The sequence below is a fragment of the Saccopteryx bilineata genome, chromosome 11 (assembly GCF_036850765.1).
Source record: "Saccopteryx bilineata isolate mSacBil1 chromosome 11, mSacBil1_pri_phased_curated, whole genome shotgun sequence".
NCBI lineage: Eukaryota > Metazoa > Chordata > Mammalia > Chiroptera > Emballonuridae > Saccopteryx > Saccopteryx bilineata.
In genome coordinates, this window is record NC_089500.1 from 72,422,872 (window position 1) to 72,443,895 (window position 21,024).

A 21,024-nucleotide genomic window follows, 5' to 3' on the forward strand; every position below is an offset into this window, starting at 1 on the left:
ACGTTGCTGGTCCACAGTAGTCTTTGGACTTGAACCCAGACGGTTCCGATTCCAGAGCGGAGTCTAACCTGCTGTGCATTGACTCCCGGGAGCTCCCTGACTGGCCCGTCTTGGGACTTTCAGTGGAAGGGCAGAGGGGGGCGGGCTGTGAATGCATCGATAGCTAGGTGCATGCAGATGAGGTCGACCACAGGCCTCCCCTGCCCGCCCCGGTCAGGGTTCCTCTGACTCACTCCTCTGCGCCCCTCAGCCTTCGTCCCATTCACAGGATTACGTGTTCCCCCTGGACTCTGGCAGGGTCCTGAAGCTCCTTGACCTTGCATCCTTAGCCCTGCAGAGTCTGGCGCTCAATAGATTGTTAGCAAAGGTCTGCCGGGTGGGGGGCGGGGGGGCAGGTGACCCTAGAGTGCATCTTCCTTGGAGCGGCGTTTTCCGAACTCCTGTTTCTGCCACATCGCCCCACTTCACACGCCTTCCTCTCTGCTGCTGGTGAAGGAGGACGGTTTGGGGCTGCCCAGCGCCTCCAAATAACCCTTCGTAAAAAAAAAACCACGGGCCACCTTGTGATCGCACCTCCTTTGAAAAGTGCTCTGAGTTGCAGTGACATTGACAGTCAGCATTTTTTATTTTCCTACCTATGGGTTTATCTTGTTCTAGCTGCACATGCCCCAGAGAGGGGCTGAGGGCTGGGGGGATCGTCGGGGTGCAGTTCTTTTTCAGAGAGGTGTTAATACTTCTTGCTAGAATACCTGCACTATTCATCTCGATTCTTTGGCATCATTGGCTAAGAGCAGCTCCGCGTAGACGTCTTGGGCCGAGAGGAAGAAAGAACTTCAGGAGAACGTGTGATGGTCAGGACCAGGTCTCCTACAGAGACGGAATGGGCCTGCAATCTCACAGGAAGGGCCGGGGAAGGGCATATCGGTCAGACATGGTGGGCGTGCTCATGGAAGCTTTAATTAAACACGGGGATTATTTTCAACTGCCAGGAGACAGCTGCAGATTTAAAATGGCTTTTAAAACTGCCTTGTGGCCTTGGGACCATTTTCTTTCTTTTTTTTTTAAAGGTTGTTTTTTTTTTTTTTTTTTTTTTTTTTATTTTTCCGAAGTGGGAAGCAGGGAGGCAGACAGACAGACTCCCGCATGTGCCCAACTGGGATCCACCCGGCATGCCCACCAGGGGGCGATGCTCTGCCCCTCTGGGGCGTTGCTCCTCTGCAATTTGAGTCATTCTAGCTCCTGAGGTGGAGGCCTTGGAGCCATCCTCAGCGCCCGGGGCCAACTTTGCTCCAATGGAGCCTTGGCTGCAGGAAGGGAAGAGAGAGACGGAGAGGAAGGAGAGGGAAAGGATGGAGAAGCAGATGGGCACTTCTCCTGTGTGCTCTGGCTGAGAATCCAACCTAGGACTTCCACACACCAGGCCAACGCTCTACCACTGAGCCATCCGGCCAGGGCTGGGACCGTTTTCTTTAACCAAACACATAAAACAGATAAAAGTAGAGTCAGGCTGATGGAGGGCCCGTGGGTGCCCCCGGAGAGGGGACACAGTTTGACAGCCACGGCAGGAGATACTGGCAGTGATAACCCTGCGGAAACCGATGCTTTCAAAAGGCTGTTTGTAACAGACTAGAGACCCTCTTAAACTGCCCTGCCATCTGCTTGCGATACCCTGGGATGGAGTGATGAGAGCTTTCGGGGTGTGAGACGGACTCTGTCTTCAATCCTGGCCCTGGCACGGACTAGCTGCGTCGTCCTGGGCCAGTCCACTAACCTTCTGTCCTCCCAGAGTCTTTGCTGTGATAATGGGCCCACTGATAATGTCTGTTTGGTAACACCACTGATGCTGGGCCTGGGGGACCTCGTGGGAGGACATTGGCTGAGTGATGGCGTCGGCGCGTGAACCTGTTTAGTGGGCAGCGAGGGTGGACATCCCTGCCGTCCCTGCGGGACCCTGCTGTTGTGTGTCCTTGTTCCTGTTGGGAGGGGCCGGGGCTGCAATGGAAGCCGTGGGCTCTTGCCACTGATTCTGTTCCATCGTCCTCCCTGAATTTTCTGCTGGGATCTGGTAAGCTGTTGCCTTTCCTCAGAGTGACCCTTCCGCTGTGCCCTGTGTTCCAGTGAGACCCACGTGGAGGACGAGGAAGGCCTGTACGACTGCGTGTACGGGGAGGACGAGGGCGGAGAGGTCTACGAGGACCTGATGAAGGCGGAGGAGGCCCACCAGCCGGTAGGCCGTGCGCTTGCCCGGTTTCCGGGCTCCTCTGGGTGTCCCAGCAGGAAAGGGATGATGCGACAGAATGGAATGGTTTACGACACTTCTGCCGGGGTGGCTTTTAATTTGTTTTCTTTCGTACTTTTGCTCATTCTGTGGAGAGTGGATGCTACGTCACCTTGAAAGGCCATTTGCCTGCTTTGTAAGAGAAGATTTTCTTTCCTCACGGTGTAGCTTCGCGATTCCCTGAAATGCTGCCCTGCCATTATTTAGCTCGGTGACATGTCACGTATTCCTCAGGGTTGGTGTTTCCTTACCAGGAGGGTGAATAAGTCGGACCTGAGATTCTCTACAGTTCCGACCTCTAAGATGCCATGTTTCTGTGGCTCCGAATCCAATGAGGAGTCCTGGTTCTATAGTTACAGCAATACAGGTCTTTCAGTTACGTGTTGCTTTAGAAATAGAAAGCTTAGGAAGATCAATAATTGTGATCTCTATCTACTAACAAGAGAGATTAAAACAGGAATTTAATGGTTAACTGATTTTCATTTGATGATTATCATTGCAGAAGTGTCCAGAAAATGACATACGTAGTTGCTGCCTCGCAGAAATTAAGCAGACGGAAGAAAAATACACAGAGACTTTGGAGTCCATAGAAAAAGTAAGTGACCAGGAACCGTTCTCAGTGCCCCAGGACCGTGCCTCCCGCTGTTAACATACTGGGCTCCTTGTCTCTGCTGTGTGGGTGTGTTCTGATTTCCAGTAGAACTTTGGATTTACAGAGCTAGGCGCAGACTTAATCGTCCCCCAGCTATTCATTCATTGACTTCAGTATCTGAGCGGCACTGATCTACGGATGGAGACCAGCGCTGTGAACACAGCAAAGCTCTGGGTCTCTGTCACACAAGGGTTTGTAATTTAAGCAGATCAGTACGCCAGGTGGTAATGAATTCTCTGCAGAAAAAATAAGGCAGAGGAAAGGGATAGAGAGTGATGGGGGGGCAGTGCTGTTTGATATTGAGTGCTGATGGAAGGTTGCTGCGATAGGATCGTATGTAAGCAGATGGTTGAGTGAGTCGGGGCTGAAGCCATGCAGCTCGCCCTGAGTGACAGTTCCCGGGAGAGAGGCTGTCGGATGGGACTGGCTCAGCGTGCTGCAGGGAGCAGCCCCCAGCCCGGGAGGTGGAGGTAGAGGGAGGGCAGGGAAGCACTGAGATCGGAGAGCTGGTCAACCAGCAGGTCGTGCAGGGGCATCTAGGAGCGCCCAGCCAGCGCAAAGCGGGGGCGTTTTGAGTGAAAGAAATGATGTCATTGAATGTGAGTTTTTAACAGCTCATGCTGACTCTGGTCAGGCCAGGGTGGCAACTGGGAGAAAAGTTAGAAGGCTATTGTAGAAATCGATGGTATTGGTAGAAGTGATAAGGCAGTGGTCAGATTCTGAGCAAAATTTGAAAATCGAGCCAAGTGGCTCTGGTGATACCTGAGGTCAAGGGTGTGAGGGAAAAGAGGGTGACCAAGAAGGCTGTGTTTAGCCTGAGCAGCTGTGTGAATGGGGAAGCTGGTGGCTCGGTGGGGAAGGACAGGTCTGGGAATGAAGAGTCTGTTGGGACATACTGAATTGGCTGCACCCGTTGGCTTCCAAGGAGATGTGTCGAGGGGAAGTTAGATAAGGAGTCTGGGGTTAGGGGGAAAGGTTGAACTGACGCGTAGATCGGGCCATTACCGTTATGCAATGGTGTTTAGGCCATGGGATTGGATGGGATCACCTAGGGCGTGAATGTTGGTAGAGAAGATGTTTGCGGTCACTTCTGACAACTTCCGCGTTTAGAGGTTAGGAAAATGAGACCGAGGAGAACGTTTGGAACATTCGAAAAAGAGCTGAAGGTGTGGAAGAATTGTTTAAGAGAACGAGAGAGTCAACTTGACTAGGGGAAGTTGGTCAGATTGCGTAGCATTACGGGTCCAGTTGAGTTTTGTGATTATGTTTAAAAGTTGACAATCAAACAACGTTCATGTTTAACTTCCTAGGTCCAGATGCAACATAGGGAGCAGGCTACATTTAAAGCAGGGACTTTCTTTTTCCAGAAAAATAACGGTGGGAGAAGAGAGGGTCAGGGTGTATACGGGGCACTGATTTTGATAACGGTTAATGGAATGTCAACTGGAGAAGGAAGGAAGTGAGGACATGGGAGAGGTGGAGTGGTCAGGGATCGGCAGACCCAGTGCAGTTGAAGAATTCCTTGAAGGAATTGAGTGATAAAGGTAGGAGGTAAGTTAATGCTACGGAGCATTTGCAGTTGTTGATAGTGATAAGGTCTTGGCATACGACCACAACAAGCATAGGGGACCGAGCTGAGATGGAGCACAAGGTTACTGCGGTTCACGGGACTGGAGGCCAGGCGATTCCTACGATCGTCCGCACAGGTACTGAGATTGCCCAGAGAGAAGACGGGGGGGGGGGGGGGGGGGTAACGGAAAGAGATGCGGTAGACCAGGAACAGAATTCTCAAGGGGTGGCGGGGATGGTCCATCAATTGTGTAAGCAGATGCTCGATCTCAGGGATCTAGAATCTCCACAAAATACTGGAGGGGCATTTTATTACGTCCATCCTCAAAGATATCTCGAACATGTTGCCGTTCTTATTTATTTATTTATTTATTTATTTATTTATTGTTTGCCAATTTGGCCAATGACGTTCTCTTCCCCCCTCTTACTTTCAGAAGCATTTATTGCCCAAACCTTTTCTTTCACTTATTTATTATTATTTTTTTTAAAAAAATTAAATGTATTGGGGTAGCATTGGTTAATCACATTATATACATTTCAGTTGTACAGTTTTATGACCCGTCATCTGTCATGTCCCTTGTGTACTCACCACCCAAAGCATTTGAAACATATTAACTTGTATTATTTATGTCTTTCTATCCCTGTTCCAAGTATGAAATCTTTAAGATAGACAAAGTAGTTTCTGCTTTTCCTTGGGTCTTCATAATACTGATAAACAACTGACTTTCAATAAATATTTCTGGCTTGTCAGTCACAACCTGTTTGTGGATGAGGGTGAGTTGTGCTGAAGTGTCTGTCCTCTCTTCTCTTGGGCAGTACTTCCTCGTACCGCTGAAACGCTTTCTGACGGCCTCGGAACTTGATTCGGTCTTCATCAACATTCCTGTAAGTAAGAACACGCTCGCTAACACTGGGGCGCCCCTGTAGAACGATCATTTGGTTCCAGATCCCTCGCTGAGCATTCTCTGGTGTTCTTGAAGCATTTTTTACTGTTTTCTGCCTCCTGAGTTTCTATAGCTGTATGTTCAAGAAATAACTGGTAAGTCCTATCTTTAACCGCAAGTCACTCAAAACACCTGCAGAGGACACATGGATAAGATTCGAGTATTTTCCTCAAGCGCTTGTCATGATGAGGTAGTCTCAGTTTAATAGTCCCTGGGGCTCCTGGCTCTGTCCGGTGGGACTCCCCCTTTTTGTCCCCCCCATCGTGCTACGGCTTCTCCAGCCCCTCGACCCCATGTTGTGGACATCGTCCCGACTCCTTCCGTCTCCTCGATGTCTGACCATTCCTCTACGGTCTGGGCGCCTCTTTTTCTGCTTCTAGTTAGATCAGCTGTAACTCTGATTTCTGAAATACACTACTTCCTTATGATTCAACCGTTTATTTTAATGGTGACATGAGAAAAATATTGTTTTTATAGGGTTTATGTAAGCATTTCCAGTTTCAGGGCGCCTTCTAATGATCTTATAATCCTAAAGGAATATTTACAGGCAAGCACTGAAGCCAGCCAAGTGCTATGAGGTCGTGCTGGGCCAGACTCCATCCAGTCCTTCGACCCCTGGAGCTGGCTGGGGCTCCACTCGACAGCTGTTACGTGCGCCGCGTAAACTTTTTAACATCCAGGTCGCTCGTGTCACCTGCCTGGCCCTTTCTGTTCTGATCCTGTCGTGCTCAGTGTTGATGTGCACCAGTGGCTTAGCTTGTTTTGTCCTTGATTTTGGCCAAACGAAGGCATTCTCATTGATTTGTGACGGAGCCGGGGAAAAGGTCACAAGGCGGGTGGTGGGGGGGGAGCGTGTGGGATTAAACCGTGTTCATTCTAGGGGGATGAGGGTCTCACACCGTGTAAATACGGTCCCTCTAACCAGGACCCCTTTGACAGTTCTTACGGACTTCCCATGACCTCAGTAAATGACAGGCCCCGCGGGTTCCTGTCCCGTTTCTGCCCTGCTAGGAAAAGGGCAGCGGTGGAGTTGGGGTGCTCGGAAAGAGGAAGGGACTGGCACCTTGCTTCCCATTTCCTCCCATCCCGGCTGTGACACGCGTGTACTGCCGACGGAAAATAACTTGCTTATCAGGAAAAGCATAGCATTCCGACTTTCTGAGTTGCTCCAGTTAACTGCCTAGCGCAAATTAGTGGCTCCTTATTTCTGCCCCTGAGTTGCCTGGTTTCCAGTAATTCTGTCTGATTGTTGTTAGCTTAGCACCAGGACACCGCTAATTGACCAGAGCACAGATCTACATTTTCACGCCCCGAGGACATGAGTCATTACTTATCTTGTCAATAAGACATTAAGCACTCGGGAAGGTTGTGTTTTAAAAATTTAAAGTGATTACAAAATGAAAATGAGCTGTACATATTTTTATACAAGGGATAAATTACCCTTTTCAAACTAGCGAAATAATGTTTCTCCCCACAGGACATTGGCATTTCAAGTCAGATCTGAAATTGCTATTTCCTGGGTACATGGCCTGTCATTCCCCACCCCTGCTCCCCCCACCCCTGCTCCCCTCCCCTCCTCTCCCTCTCCTCCTCCTTCCCTTCCTCCTCCCCCTCCCCCTCCTCCTCCTCCTCTCCCTCCTCCTCCTCCTCTCCCTCCTTCCCCTCCTCCTTATCCTCTCCCTCCTCCTCCTCCTCCTCCTCTCCCTCCTCCCCCTCCTCCTCCTCCCTCTCCTCCTCCTCCCCTCCCCCACCTCCTCCTTTCCTCCTCATCCTCTCCCTCCTCCCCCTCCTCCTCCCCCTCCTCCTGTTCCTCTTGATCTCCTTTTTCCTCCCCCCTCCTCTCTCTCTTTACTGACTGAAGCAAGTTTCTGTACCCAAGGGTATTCAGGATATTCGGCACAAATCTAACCCTAGAGATTCCAGGTTTGGGGTAATTTTTTTCTTGGTTCTAATTTCTGATTGACTTCCACACTGTTTTCTTTTCTAAGGAACTCGTGAAAGTTCATCGGAGCCTCATGCAAGAAATTCATGATTCCATTGTAAATAAAAACGACCAGAACTTGTATCAAATTTTCATTAACTACAAGGAAAGGTAACTTGGATTTTACGTGCTGCGGCTGGTAGTTTGCAGTCATGGGGAGGGTTAGGGTGACCGCTGCTCATCGGTAAGGATTGCCGCTGCTCACAAGGGCGCTCGCCGGGCAGTGGTTAGCACACGGGACAGTGACTCTCCAGGTGGGAGTGTGAGCTCCATGTGAGTGTTAGGGAGAAAAAAAGAAGGAGAAAGAGATAAGCATCCAAAAGGTGTCAGGCTTTGCAGGGCAGTGAGTGCGGGCTGTGTTGCAGCCCTGTGGCTCCCGAGCCTGGAGATTCCAGGAAGTCACGTTAACCCTCCGAGCCGCGTTTTGGCGCCTGGCAACGTTAGGCGTGGACTAGCTGGTACCCGGGGCTTTCTCCCGCTCTAGTGTTTATCTTTCTCGATGACGGAGTATCAGATTCACAGCGCAAGTCAGAAATCTTCCACACGACTCACGTAAGTTAGGAATTTTGCTTAAAGTTTTACATCAAGGACTGTAGTTCCTACTACGGACTCAGAACGGCTAGTAAATGTCTTTGCGTCAACAATTAGAGAAACGTGATCTTCGTAGTTTTGTTTTTGGTTTTTTTCTAATGGAGGGTTAAAAGAAGCAATAAATTACCCAGCCTCTTTGTAAAATATCTGTGCCCCTCCCGGGGCCCCCTCTCTGAAGCAGGCTGAGAAGCCAGCCGTCTGACTCAGTGTCCACCCTGCTCCGTTCAGGCCTCTCCTTCCCACCTTCCAGCTAATGTAGTTTCCTAATGAAAAAGTAGGGAGGGGCCAGAGGCTTATTAAGTAGCGAGTACAATGAAATTGTCATATAAAATGACCCTGTTTCCGAGTGTGAGTACACAGTAAAAGGCTGATCTCTCACAGGAACTTTACAGTCGACAGATCCTATTCTATTAGTTTCAGGTATACAACGTAGTGAGTAGACATTTATATTATAGGAACTTAAAGCTTTTAATTATTTATTTATTTATTTTTACAGAGACAGAGAAAGAGAGTCAGAGAGAGGGATAGACATGGACAGACAGACAGGAACGGAGAGATGAGAAGCATCAATCATTAGTTTTTCATTGCGCATTGCGACACCTTAGTTGTTCATTGATTGCTTTCTCATATGTGCCTTGACCGTGGGCCTTCAGCAGACCGAGTAACCCCTTGCTCAAGCCAGCGACCTTGGGTCCAAGCTGGTGAGCTTTTTGCTCAAACCAGATGAGCCCGCGCTCAAGCTGGTGACCTCGGGGTCTTGAACCTGAGTCCTTGGCATCCCAGTCTGACGCTCTATCCACTGCACCATCGCCTGGTCAGGCAAAACTTTTAAATTTTGTTTTGTGATATATATATATATATATATATATATATATATATATATATATGTGTGTGTGCGCTCAACATTAATGGTTGCTAAGCCAGGTTTTAAAACCTACCTGCTATGCACATGTACATGGAATTAAACCCGTTCAAATTTAGAAAGAAAAACAGTCATTTTCCGTACCTTACATCGGAGTGGTCTTTATTCTGTGACTGAGTGTGTGGTGTGTGGGCTCTTCGGCTGGGGTTCGGAGTGGGTTCGGGCAGTTGGCCAGGGTGACCGAGGCAGAGAGCCGTGCGGGCAGGTACAACCTGCCCTGACGCCCCCTGTGGCCTCAGCGAGGGGGACACCGTCTCTCTCCCCTGCTGTCGTCTCGCTCTCTTGTCCTTCAGTGTTCTTCCTTGTCTCTCCCTTGCAGGTTGGTGATTTACGGGCAGTACTGCAGCGCAGTGGAGTCCGCCATCTCCAGTTTAGACTACATTTCCAAGACCAAAGAGGACGTCAGACTGAAATTAGAGGTGCCTGTTAATTTTTTTTGCTCATTCACGAACTAACCTAAAAGCCACCTATCCCTTTTCACGATCAATGCAACAGTTAATTCCCCCATGTATTTTAAATATAAGTCCATGTCAAATTTTATAAAATATATTAATAGATAACCTCTATAAAAGAACGGTCACAGTCGGAGAACCGAAGGCCATGGCCCTTCCTGTGTTTGACGTGCATTATCTGATCAGATCCTCCCGATTGTGGGCTGTAGACCGTTCATTTCCTTCCATTGCGGGCTGAGAAAGGAGAGGTTCAGAGAGAGCCTGGGTCACGGGCTCCCTCTGTTGTCCGAGCTGCAGGGCGAGTATGATACGTGGGAGATGATATAGATGTAGATTTAAAATGCTGACTAAAAATATAGGACGTTTAGCGGCAGGTGTGCTAAGTGCGGGCGTGGATAAGGCCCACGAGGAGGGAGACAAGACGGAACCAGATGCAATAAGATAAGGTGGTGAGTGACAGGCACCTTACTCTGTGAGTGAGGCGAGCCATCACTCTGGGGTGGGTAGATGCAGAAGGGTTCTCTGCAGGGTATTGGGTTAGGGCCCCACAGAATGCGGTGAGTCTTGACAGGTGAGGTTCCATGAAGAACGTTCTGGAAGGATTGGTATGTCTGGACCAGAAGAGTTGGGAGAGTTTGGGAAATGGCTCGTAGGTCGGTACAGACAGAACACATGGCAACGATGGAAAATAAGGCTGGAAACTATGTTCAGGGACTTTATTTATTTATTTTTTGTACGGTTTTTCCCCCCCCACAAGAAGACTTTGCACTTTCAAAGAACTTTTGAAAAATGATTGTTGATACATTATAGGAATGATCACCTTGAATATATTACCTTTATGTTTCGATTTTCTTAAATGTCGGGTAGAGATATAGAGTCAACTCTTAAATGGCTGTGTGTGCTTTTTAGTTCTGTCTGGTGGGGGGGGGCAGGCAATGTCCGGGTCAGAGCCCCTTCATTGCTTTGGCGTGTCTCATTCCCAGCTCCTGCGAAGGGAGGCTACTGGTGAGAAAGTGTGCATAGCAACAGACTACAGAGTGACTGCACTTACCATGCCATGGGTCACTTTCCTTCTAATAATCCTTCGATGGTGCAGACCTTATGTCTGGAGGTGGTTTGAGTCACTCCCAAGTGACCTCCTGATGGCCTGGTTAGCGTAAAGTTCCTGTTACTCTCTGGAGAAGAATGGAGCCTCAGAAGCGAAGAACGAGTAGCCATCTTGACTCAAATTAAAACATGGTGGTTAGCCTGACCAGGTGGTGGCGCAGTGGATGGGGCGTCGGACTGGGACTCAGAGGACCCAGCCCCAAAGTTGCCGGTTTGAGTGTGGGCTCATCTGGTTTGAGCACAGCTCACCAGCTTGAGCCCAACGTCGCTGGCTTGAGCAAGGGGTTACTCGGTCTACTGTAGCCCCCCCGTCAAGGCACATATGAGAAAGCAATCAATGAACAACTAAGATGCTGCAAGGAAGAATTGATGCTTCTCATCTCTCTCCCTTCCTGTCTGTCCCTATCTATCAGTCTCTCTGTCTCTCTCTGTGTCACAAAGAAACCCCCCAAAACAAACAAACAAACAAAACCATGGTGGTAAGATAAAACTTGACAATGAGTACACCTTGCTCCTACTAGAGCTATCATTAAAGCGAGCTGCTTTATTTATTTTTTTTAATAAAGATATAAATTCTGACTCAAGACAGGAGTCGGCAGGTTGTCAATCAGCCCTCCATTCTATTCTCAGCATTGTCTGAGCGCTCCCGTCCCTTCTCTCCGAGTCCCTGTGGTGCTCCTGCCCAGGGGCGGTGCTCCGGGTCTCCAGGTCCATGGTTTCTGCAGTCACTGCCCTCCATTCTATTCTCAGCATTGTCTGAGCGCTCCCGTCCCTTCTCTCCGAGTCCCTGTGGTGCTCCTGCCCAGGGACGGTGCTCCGGGACTCAAGGTCCATGGTTTCTGCAGTCACTGCCTCTCAGCATTGTCTGAGCGCTCCCGTCCCTTCTCTCCGAGTCCCTGTGGTGCTCCTGCCCAGGGGCGGTGCTCCGGGACTCCAGGTCCATGGTTTCTGCAGTCACTGCCTCTCAGCATTGTCTGAGCGCTCCCGTCCCTTCTCTCCGAGTCCCTGTGGTGCTCCTGCCCAGGGGCGGTGCTCCGGGACTCGAGGTCCATGGTTTCTGCAGTCACTGTCCTCCATTCTATTCTCAGCATTGTCTGAGCGCTCCCGTCCCTTCTCTCAGAGTCCCTGTGGTGCTCCTGTCCAGGGACGGTGCTCCAGGACTCCAGGTCCATGGTTTCTGCAGTCACTGCCTCTCAGCATTGTCTGAGCGCTCCCGTCCCTTCTCTCCGAGTCCCTGTGGTGCTCCTGCCCAGGGGCGGTGCTCCGGGACTCCAGGTCCATGGTTTCTGCAGTCACTGCCTCTCAGCATTGTCTGAGCGCTCCCGTCCCTTCTCTCCGAGTCCCTGTGGTGCTCCTGCCCAGGGGCGGTGCTCCGGGACTCGAGGTCCATGGTTTCTGCAGTCACTGCCCTCCATTCTATTCTCAGCATTGTCTGAGCGCTCCCGTCCCTTCTCTCAGAGTCCCTGTGGTGCTCCTGCCCAGGGACGGTGCTCCAGGACTCCAGGTCCATGGTTTCTGCAGTCACTGCCTCTCAGCATTGTCTGAGCGCTCCCGTCCCTTCTCTCCGAGTCCCTGTGGTGCTCCTGTCCAGGGGCGGTGCTCCGGGACTCCAGGTCCATGGTTTCTGCAGTCACTGTCCTCCATTCTATTCTCAGCATTGTCTGAGCGCTCCCGTCCCTTCTCTCAGAGTCCCTGTGGTGCCCCTGCCCAGGGGCGGTGCTCCGGGACTCCAGGTCCATGGTTTCTGCAGTCACTGTCCTCCATTCTATTCTCAGCATTGTCTGAGCGCTCCCGTCCCTTCTCTCCGAGTCCCTGTGGTGCTCCTGTCCAGGGACGGTGCTCCGGGACTCCAGGTCCATGGTTTCTGCAGTCACTGTCCTCCATTCTATTCTCAGCATTGTCTGAGTGCTCCCGTCCCTTCTCTCAGAGTCCCTGTGGTGCTCCTGCCCAGGGGCGGTGCTCCGGGTCTCCAGGTCCATGGTTTCTGCAGTCACTGTCCTCCATTCTATTCTCAGCATTGTCTGAGCGCTCCCGTCCCTTCTCTCAGAGTCCCTGTGGTACTCCTGTCCAGGGACGGTGCTCCGGGTCTCCAGGTCCATGGTTTCTGCAGTCACTGTCCTCCATTCTATTCTCAGCATTGTCTGAGTGCTCCCGTCCCTTCTCTCAGAGACCCTGTGGTGCTCCTGCCCAGGGGCGGTGCTCCGGGTCTCCAGGTCCATGGTTTCTGCAGTCACTGTCCTCCATTCTATTCTCAGCATTGTCTGAGCGCTCCCGTCCCTTCTCTCAGAGTCCCTGTGGTGCTCCTGCCCAGGGGCGGTGCTCCGGGACTCCAGGTCCATGGTTTCTGCAGTCACTGTCCTCCATTCTATTCTCAGCATTGTCTGAGTGCTCCCGTCCCTTCTCTCAGAGACCCTGTGGTGCTCCTGCCCAGGGGCGGTGCTCCGGGTCTCCAGGTCCATGGTTTCTGCAGTCACTGTCCTCCATTCTATTCTCAGCATTGTCTGAGCGCTCCCGTCCCTTCTCTCAGAGTCCCTGTGGTACTCCTGTCCAGGGACGGTGCTCCGGGTCTCCAGGTCCATGGTTTCTGCAGTCACTGCCCTCCATTCTATTCTCAGCATTGTCTGAGTGCTCCCGTCCCTTCTCTCAGAGACCCTGTGGTGCTCCTGCCCAGGGGCGGTGCTCCGGGTCTCCAGGTCCATGGTTTCTGCAGTCACTGTCCGTCTCCGGGAGGAGGGGCCTCAGGCCGCATCGGCAAGGCTCTGGGCGCGGGGCCGCCGACCGCCCTGCCGCTGCTTCTGACCGGGGGCCGCCGAGGAAGTACATATTTAAGTGGACACTGGGACACATCAGCAGACGCTCTTGGCTGGAACTGTGCTCTGCATGTCCCAGTTTGATGGAGGGAAAGCGGCCTTATTCTCAGTGTCTCTCTGCCTCCTCCTGTCTTTTCTTGTATGGTGATTGTTGCCCTTCTATTTTTGTCTTTTTCTTTTCTACTTTGGAACCGTGAGAACATGGGGAAAGAGGTGCTCGGGGTGCAAGCCTCTCTCTGTCTCTCCCTGTCAGCGGGCTCATCCCTAACCCATTGTGTTTTCTTCTCAGTTGGCTCAGTTAGCGTGTAGACGGAGTACGTGTCGGAATGTTTGGGAAGAATTACTTCTGCTCTTTTTACTTTCAATGCTAATCAGCATTACACCTCCGTCTCAGGCCCCGGTTGTAGAAAACACCAGCAATGTTAAGTTCCTTTACTTGCTGAGCCTGTAATTTATGACTGAAAGGAACTAATCTCCCCTCCTCTCCCCCCCCCCCACCCCCCGCAACAGTTTTAAACTGACTTCCATCACATAACAACATGAATCTTAAGTGTAGGGCATTTCTAGGGCATTTCTGTTTCTTAGACCATGTTACGATGTCATCATACAGAAGGTGCAAGATACAACCTCCAGTTTAAGGAGCTTAAAACGCAGCTGGGAGGTGAGACCCATTCATTACAATAGAATTAACAGTTTAACCTCTTATCTGAGACCCCCTGATCCAGAACTTCCTATATAATCTGGAGAAGCAAGAAATGCATTGAACTAGTTACCTTCCCAGTGACCTGCAGCAGTAGACGAGACCGGAGCGAACACTTTTTCTCGCTTAAGACCTGCAGCCAAACGCTCAGTAAGCCACCACGGTTATTAGAGCAAATGGAGTTTCTTTATCGCTTCAGATCTGGTGTCTCTTTATCTTCCAGGAGGGCTAAGGGTGGGCAGAGGGGAGCACACTCAGAGCTAAGGACGTTTCCCTCGCAAATACCTCCTCTCACGGACACCTTCCCAAAGCCCTCCATCTGCGATGTGCAATTTTCAGAGGATTTTGGACTTATTAACTTGCCCTCTAATAATAATATTTTTATAAACTCTATTTTTTTTTTAAACTACACTAACGCTCTGTGAGAAACAGTTAAAATCAGAAAAGCACCTTGTTCACGGCCAAACTCGCTTTAAATTCCGGGGCTGAGGCTTCAGCTCGCAAATGCAAATGCCTCAACGTCATTGTCGGTATCCGGAGAGCGGACAAGTCAGTTTGGGTTTAAGAGACGCGTTTGAGAAAGAACAGTGTGAGATTAAATAATAATAATAAAAAGTCTGAGGCTTTCAAAATGTTGAATCTGGTGTTTTATGCCTCAGCATATTTCCGGAGTGTGTCATCGCATTTTATTCAGTTCATCAAGTGCTTACTAAGCAAATGCTAGAGTCTGAGAGGCATGGAAGTTATACTGGGAGGGTATGATGTGCGCAATCATAGGAAGAGAGAGAGAGAGCGAGAGAGAGAGCGAGAGCGAGCGAGAGAACCATTTTGATTAGGATTATTATGAAAGGCCTAGAAGTGTAGTTCTGGAGGAAGAAGAAGAATTTTGTTGGAAGCTGAACAAAGCGCCCAGCAGTCGGGGAGAAGACGAGGAACCTGGGGTGGGGGGTGGAGGTGGGTGGGTCGGTGTGGGGGGTGGAGGTGGGCGGGTCAGTGGGCGGGGCTTGGGTGAGGCAGCCGGGAAGACCCGGAGGGCCCCCAGGGAAGATGATCTTCAGACCTACACTAGTTCTATTTATCGATTCAGATTTAGACTTTCACAAGCAGAACGGGCTCCAAACAGATTTAAAAATTAAAGGAAAAAAAAATAAAAAGGTTGGTGTGTGTTTTTGGTTTTTAATTGAAGAGGCTTTCTATTTTTTAGACAGAAGGCTTGTTCAGGAACATACGGTATTTATTATGCCGCGACAGTTTTGTGGATGGCCTTTGTGTCTAACCATGTTTGCTTTATGACACCGGAGTTTTCAACAAACCTTTATTCTTTAAATAATTCGTTTTCACTAGGAATGTTCCAAACGAGCCAACAACGGCAAGTTCACGCTCCGAGACTTGCTCGTGGTTCCGATGCAGCGTGTTTTGAAGTATCACCTTCTCCTCCAGGTACGTGACTTCAGGCTGTTCGTGGGTTCATGTCTTCACGCAGCAGGACACTCGAGAAGCATCGACAGCGCTCCAGAGACCCCACGACTGGGGCCTGAGCCCGTCGAGTTGTAGGTCAGCAGTGGAGCTACAGCGGTAGAAATATGTGTAACAGGACGGCCGCCACCATTTCCTTCCTGTCGGCTGAGATCATTCTGCGGCTTGCACAAAAGACACATTTCGTGTCCTTCGAACAGAACAGGCTCCAAACGGATGTAAAAGTTAAAGAAACAAACAATAAAACACCAGGCGTACCAAATGGAAAGATCCCTTCAGCCGAGTCCTTTGTAGTTCGTAGCGATCACTTATTAGAACCTCACTATTGTGATACACCTGATTTTTTTTTTTTTTTCTTTCCATTTTTCTGAAGCTGGAAACAGGGAGAGACAGTCAGACAGACTCCCGCATGCGCCCAACCGGGATCCACCCGGCACGCCCACCAGGGGCGACGCTCTGCCCACCAGGGGGCGATGCTCTGCCCATCCTGGGCGTGGCCATATTGCGACCAGAGCCACTCTAGCGCCTGAGGCAGAGGCCACAGAGCCATCCCCAGCGCCCGGGCCATCTCTGCTCCAATGGAGCCTTGGCTGCGGGAGGGGAAGAGAGAGACAGAGAGGAAAGCGCGGCGGAGGGGTGGAGAAGCAAATGTGCGCTTCTCCTGTGTGCCCTGGCCGGGAATCGAACCCGGGTCCTCCGCACGCTAGGCCGACGCTCTACCGCTGAGCCAACCGGCCAGGGCCAGATACACCTGATTTTTGCAGGTTAATCCCGTTAGGCCTTTTGCCTTATATGACCACAAACTAGAGAGAACGGTGTCCCATTGGTGTTGCTTCCTGCGATAATAAATGATAACCAGAGTACGTACATTTATTTTGAAGTGATTCCTGTTCTACCCCCAAAGCTTATGGCTTCCACGCTTAGCCCTCTAATGAGGGTGGAGAGTCTTATACATTTAATTTGATAGCTGCACCAGGAGTCTCATTAGTTCTGCTCCAAGGAAATGTCTTACTGTGTTAGTCTGTCAGCTCTGCGGATGCTTGTGAAATGTGATTTTAAGAAGATCTACTACCTGTATGTGAAATATGATTTTGAGTCTTCGGTGCTTTGTACATCTTGTATATTAAATTTCTTGAACTGTAGCTGTAGAATTATCAGTCATCTCTATTTTTGTTCTACTGGGAAATCAGATAAATTCAATCCCCGATTATTTCTTGAAAACGCATTCAAACATTCATGAGACCTAAACTCAGCAACTTAATCAAATTGGGTTTTATGAAAAAATAATGGGGAAGACTTAAGGCAGTCAGTTTCTGAGACATCACAGAGCTAAAAACGTGTCCAAAAACGAGGTAATTTGTTTTGTAACTTTGGCCAAATACCAACCGAAGAATTTAGAAGGTACGGTTTTCAAGAAACATCTATTTTTTGTCATGTAAGCTTTTAGATGTATAAGAGTATAAGCTATGACTATATTTTTATGAAATTTAGCAAAGCTTTTTCCTGATCTTCTTGTATTGTTTTATATTTTAAAATTTCAAAGTATGTTTAGTTCCATGATGATTTTTTTTTAAAGGCACTGACAGCATACATATATTTTTATCGCGGGAAAAGCTAGCTACACAATTTACCATTTTAATCATTTTATTTTTCTTAAGTTGGAAACGGGGAGGCAGTCAGACAGACTCCTGCATGCGCCCGACCGGGATCCACCCGGCACGCCCACCAGGGGGCGATGCTCTGTCCATCTGGAGCGTCGCTCTGTTGCAACCAGAGCCATTCTAGTGCCTGAGGCAGAGGCCATGGAGCCATCCTCAGCACCCGGGCCAACTTTGCTCCAATGGAGCCTTGGCTGCGGGAGAAGAAGAGAGAGACAGAGAGGAAGGAGAGGGGGAGGGGTGGAGAAGCAGATGGGCGCTTCTCCTGTGTGCCCTGGCCGGGAATCGAACCTGGGACTCCTGCACGCCAGGACGATGTTCTACCACTGAGCCAACCGGCCAGGGCTCCATTTTAATCATTTTAAAGAGCATAGTCCAGTGGCACCAGAAACATTTACTTTGTTGTGCAACCGTCACCATCCTCCATCTCCAGGACTTTCTCATCTTTTCGTACTGAATCCCTGTCCCCAGAAACCCTGGCTCACTTTTCTCCCCTCGCCCTAGCCTCTGGTAACCAGCATTCCACTCCTGTCTCTGTGAGTGTCTCTTTTAAACACTTCTTCTACATAGAATCATACAATGTTGGTCATTTTGTGTCCGTCTTATGTCTTTAGGGTTCCCTCATGTGGTAGTGTCAGCATTTACTTTCTTTTTTTTTTTTTTTTTAATTTTTCCGTTGATTTGAGAGAAGGAAGAGAGAGAGAGAGGGAAACATCAATCTGTTTCCATATGTGCCCTGATTGGGGATTGAACCAGTAACCTCCGCATATTAGGATGGTGCTCTAACTAACCAAGCCATCTGGTTCAAGCTGAAATTTTTGGTTAATATAGAGCCTGGTGGCATCAGATATCTATTGTGCAAATAACGATAAAAAGTTTCTTGATTTTATTTTTTCAGTTACACTTTCTCTTCAGTAATATTTTGTAACTAGTTTTAGCTGTCTATCATAGTGTTTAGACAGTCATCTATTTTAACAAGTGTTTCCCCTGGTATTTCCAGTATCCACCTGGCACTGTGCATACTTATTACAATATCATTGATGACTACATTCCCTGTGCTGCATTTTACGTTCCTGGGGCCAGTCTGTGCTTCTAGATAATCCCTTCATCTTTCTCGCCCTGCTCCCCAACCACCCTCCCCTCTGGCCACCATCAATCAGTCTGTTCTCTGTAATCTATGAGTCTGTTTCTATTTTGTTTGTCTATTGTGTTCTTTAGATTCCACACATAAGTGAAATCAGATGAGATTTGTCTTTCTCAGTCTGGCTTATTTCACTTAGCACAATACCCTCTCTAGGCCCATCTGCGCTGTCCCAAATGATAAGGTTTCATTTCCTTTTGTGAATGAATGATATTCCGTTGTATATATATCACAGCTTTTTTCTTCGCTCGTCTGTTGAGGGGCACTTGGGCTGCTTCCCTATCTTGGCTGCTGTAGATAACGCTGCAGTGAACATAGGGGTGCATAGGTCCTGCTGAATCAGTGTTTTGGCGTTCTTGGGATCGGGACCCAGAGGTGGAATTGCTGAGTCATGTTTAATTTTTTTGAGAGCTTTCATACTGTTTCTGGCTGCACCAAATCTGCATAAGAGGGTGTATTTTTCAATGTGTCCTTTCTTACATTTGGGTGTTAATTTGACGAAAATAGCACTAACCTGGATCTTCCAAACAGGAGCTGGTCAAACATACCACCGACCCCGTGGAGAAGGCCAACCTGAGGCTCGCTCTCGACGCGATGAAGGTGAGGGGAGATGCCAGGACCTTGTCTGTGTTTCTCTCCTCGCCTGAAATCAGCAGATCCCGACTGCCAATACGTGTGTGTGTGGTCTGCTAATATAGGCTGTAATATAGAAGTATTTGTATAGTTTTGATTTTGGTGGGAAGAGCTGGGTATTTCTAACTAAAATAGATATACAGCGGTCCCTTGAGATACGAATTTAATTCGTTCTGTAACCGAGCCTATAAGTCAGTCAACTCGTATATCAGACTGCCGATGCTAGACCCGGGCGCCAACGTGTCAACGAGCGGCAGCTTCCCGAATCATGACTCGTATCTCGGAATTTTGCTTGGATCTCGAACAAAAATATGGACCAAGTCACAGCTTGTATCTTAAAAAAAAAATTTTGTATGTTGGTCTGTTCGAATCTCAAGGTACCACTGTGTACTTGCAGGAATTTAACTGTTAGAGAAGAATCCATAAATAACTTGTTATTTATGCACATATGACAACTTTCCATACCAGCAGGGATGGATTTCCTATCATGGTTTTCTTTGACATCCCTTTGAATGGTTACTAACAGAAAACTGTGGGCTTGCAGAAGCAGCTGGTTCGCCCCTGACGGCAGAACACAGGTGTGACTTCTCTTCTCAGGGGGAGGCCACCTGCCCGGTCTACCTCTGTGGGTGCCATGCATCAGTACGCATGAGTTTCAGTTTAGCGTTCTATTTTCAGGTAAATCTGAAAGTCAAGAACTGCAGGTATAGAGAGGTAGACTTTTTGAACATGGGGAATCTTATATAAAACCTGATCTCCATATTATGCTGGACTTGGACTTTGAAAGAAATATTTGTCCCTGATTTAAAACATAGGCAAATATGTGCTCCGAAACAAAATGCCCAGTGTGACCCTGCTCAGAACAGTGACGATTACTTCTCTGTGTCCCTGTTCCATTTTCGGGTCAGCTCAGCTATTTAGCTGAAGTTCAGTACCCTCGGGGTCAGGAAGCAGCACACACTACTTATTGTTTATAAAAGAACCACACCAAGTGTCTAATTTTATAAAGAAGTCATTTCTAGGTACATCCTATGAAAAGTCTGACTTTGCATTTAGAACAAAGGTAGAAACTGCTTTTTGTCCGAGTTCTGCTTCTGCCGTTTCAGATGAAATGGAAGAGATTGGAAGGGAACAAAAGAACCCAGAAAACAGGGCAATCTAGAGCCCCTATAATAAAAACAGCTAGGTCCAGTGTGGGGAGATGAGCTAATGTTTCCTCAAGTCCGAGAACAGACAGTTCAGAATAGGAACGGGCTGTGGAGAAATGTGGCCAGCGGTATCACCTTAACTCAGAGTTCTTTTTGCTTTCTCCTGTCTTTCTCCTTTATCATTCATTCTTTAGCCAGGGACCTGGCTTCCTTGTCCGAATGCTCTCAGGAATAAAGACACTGACTGGTGGCAGAGAACAGTCCTCCTGCCTGATTTCATTGCCTTAACTTTTAGTTCCTTTTTTCTTCCTGCTGAGCCTTCCTGACTGCCCTTAATTCCAGCCCCGGGGGAAAATGTAATTCTCTCAGGGTCCCTTATTAATGTGTTTGGGATTTACATTCTCCTGACCCGGTTCCCTTCCTGTTTGTTGTTCTGTGTGGGGGCCGATTTGGATTGTTTCATATAGCCTCACGCTTCTCAGAGGTGTGGTACGTGACATGGCCGCCTCTTCCCAGCTGTCCTCCAGACATTACCCCTTGCTGGTGACTGGCAGCTTTGATTGATCAGTCGTCCCTTTGATTGCCACTGAAGGGCCGCGCTCTGCTTTCACAGCTCCGAAACAAACGACGATGCGTTTCCTTGCGAACGGCTCTCGTCTCTTCTCCGATCTTATCATGTCTTCTTTTTTGTCCCCGTCTCTTTGTTCTTCAGGACTTGGCACAATATGTGAATGAAGTGAAGAGAGATAATGAGACCCTTCGTGAAATTAAACAGTTTCAGCTCTCTATAGAAAATCTGGTATGTAATTATCATTCCTTCCAGCTTCCCTAATCCACAGACTGGTGTGAGGGGGGGGGGGCACTCCAAGAGTTGTTTTTGAAGACAGAGTAATTTACGTTCAAGTTTCTAATTCTAGCCACCCCCCCCTCCCCATTCCTGTTTGGCAGCATCTGCATGGATG

General features: G+C 48.9%; 1 protein-coding gene across 2 annotated transcripts in view; it reads left to right on the top strand.

The window, feature by feature from the left end:
* The window catches only part of VAV3 (vav guanine nucleotide exchange factor 3), a 315,192-nt gene that overhangs the window by 146,522 nt on the left and 147,646 nt on the right, over positions 1–21,024 (top strand). For both annotated transcript variants that reach the window (XM_066246277.1, XM_066246278.1), the window contains exons 5-12: positions 2,119–2,227; positions 2,781–2,873; positions 5,316–5,384; positions 7,432–7,535; positions 9,257–9,356; positions 15,351–15,446; positions 18,813–18,881; positions 20,775–20,861. In XM_066246277.1, the coding sequence (XP_066102374.1) occupies positions 2,119–2,227; positions 2,781–2,873; positions 5,316–5,384; positions 7,432–7,535; positions 9,257–9,356; positions 15,351–15,446; positions 18,813–18,881; positions 20,775–20,861 (727 nt within the window). The remainder of the gene's footprint in view (positions 1–2,118; positions 2,228–2,780; positions 2,874–5,315; positions 5,385–7,431; positions 7,536–9,256; positions 9,357–15,350; positions 15,447–18,812; positions 18,882–20,774; positions 20,862–21,024) is intronic.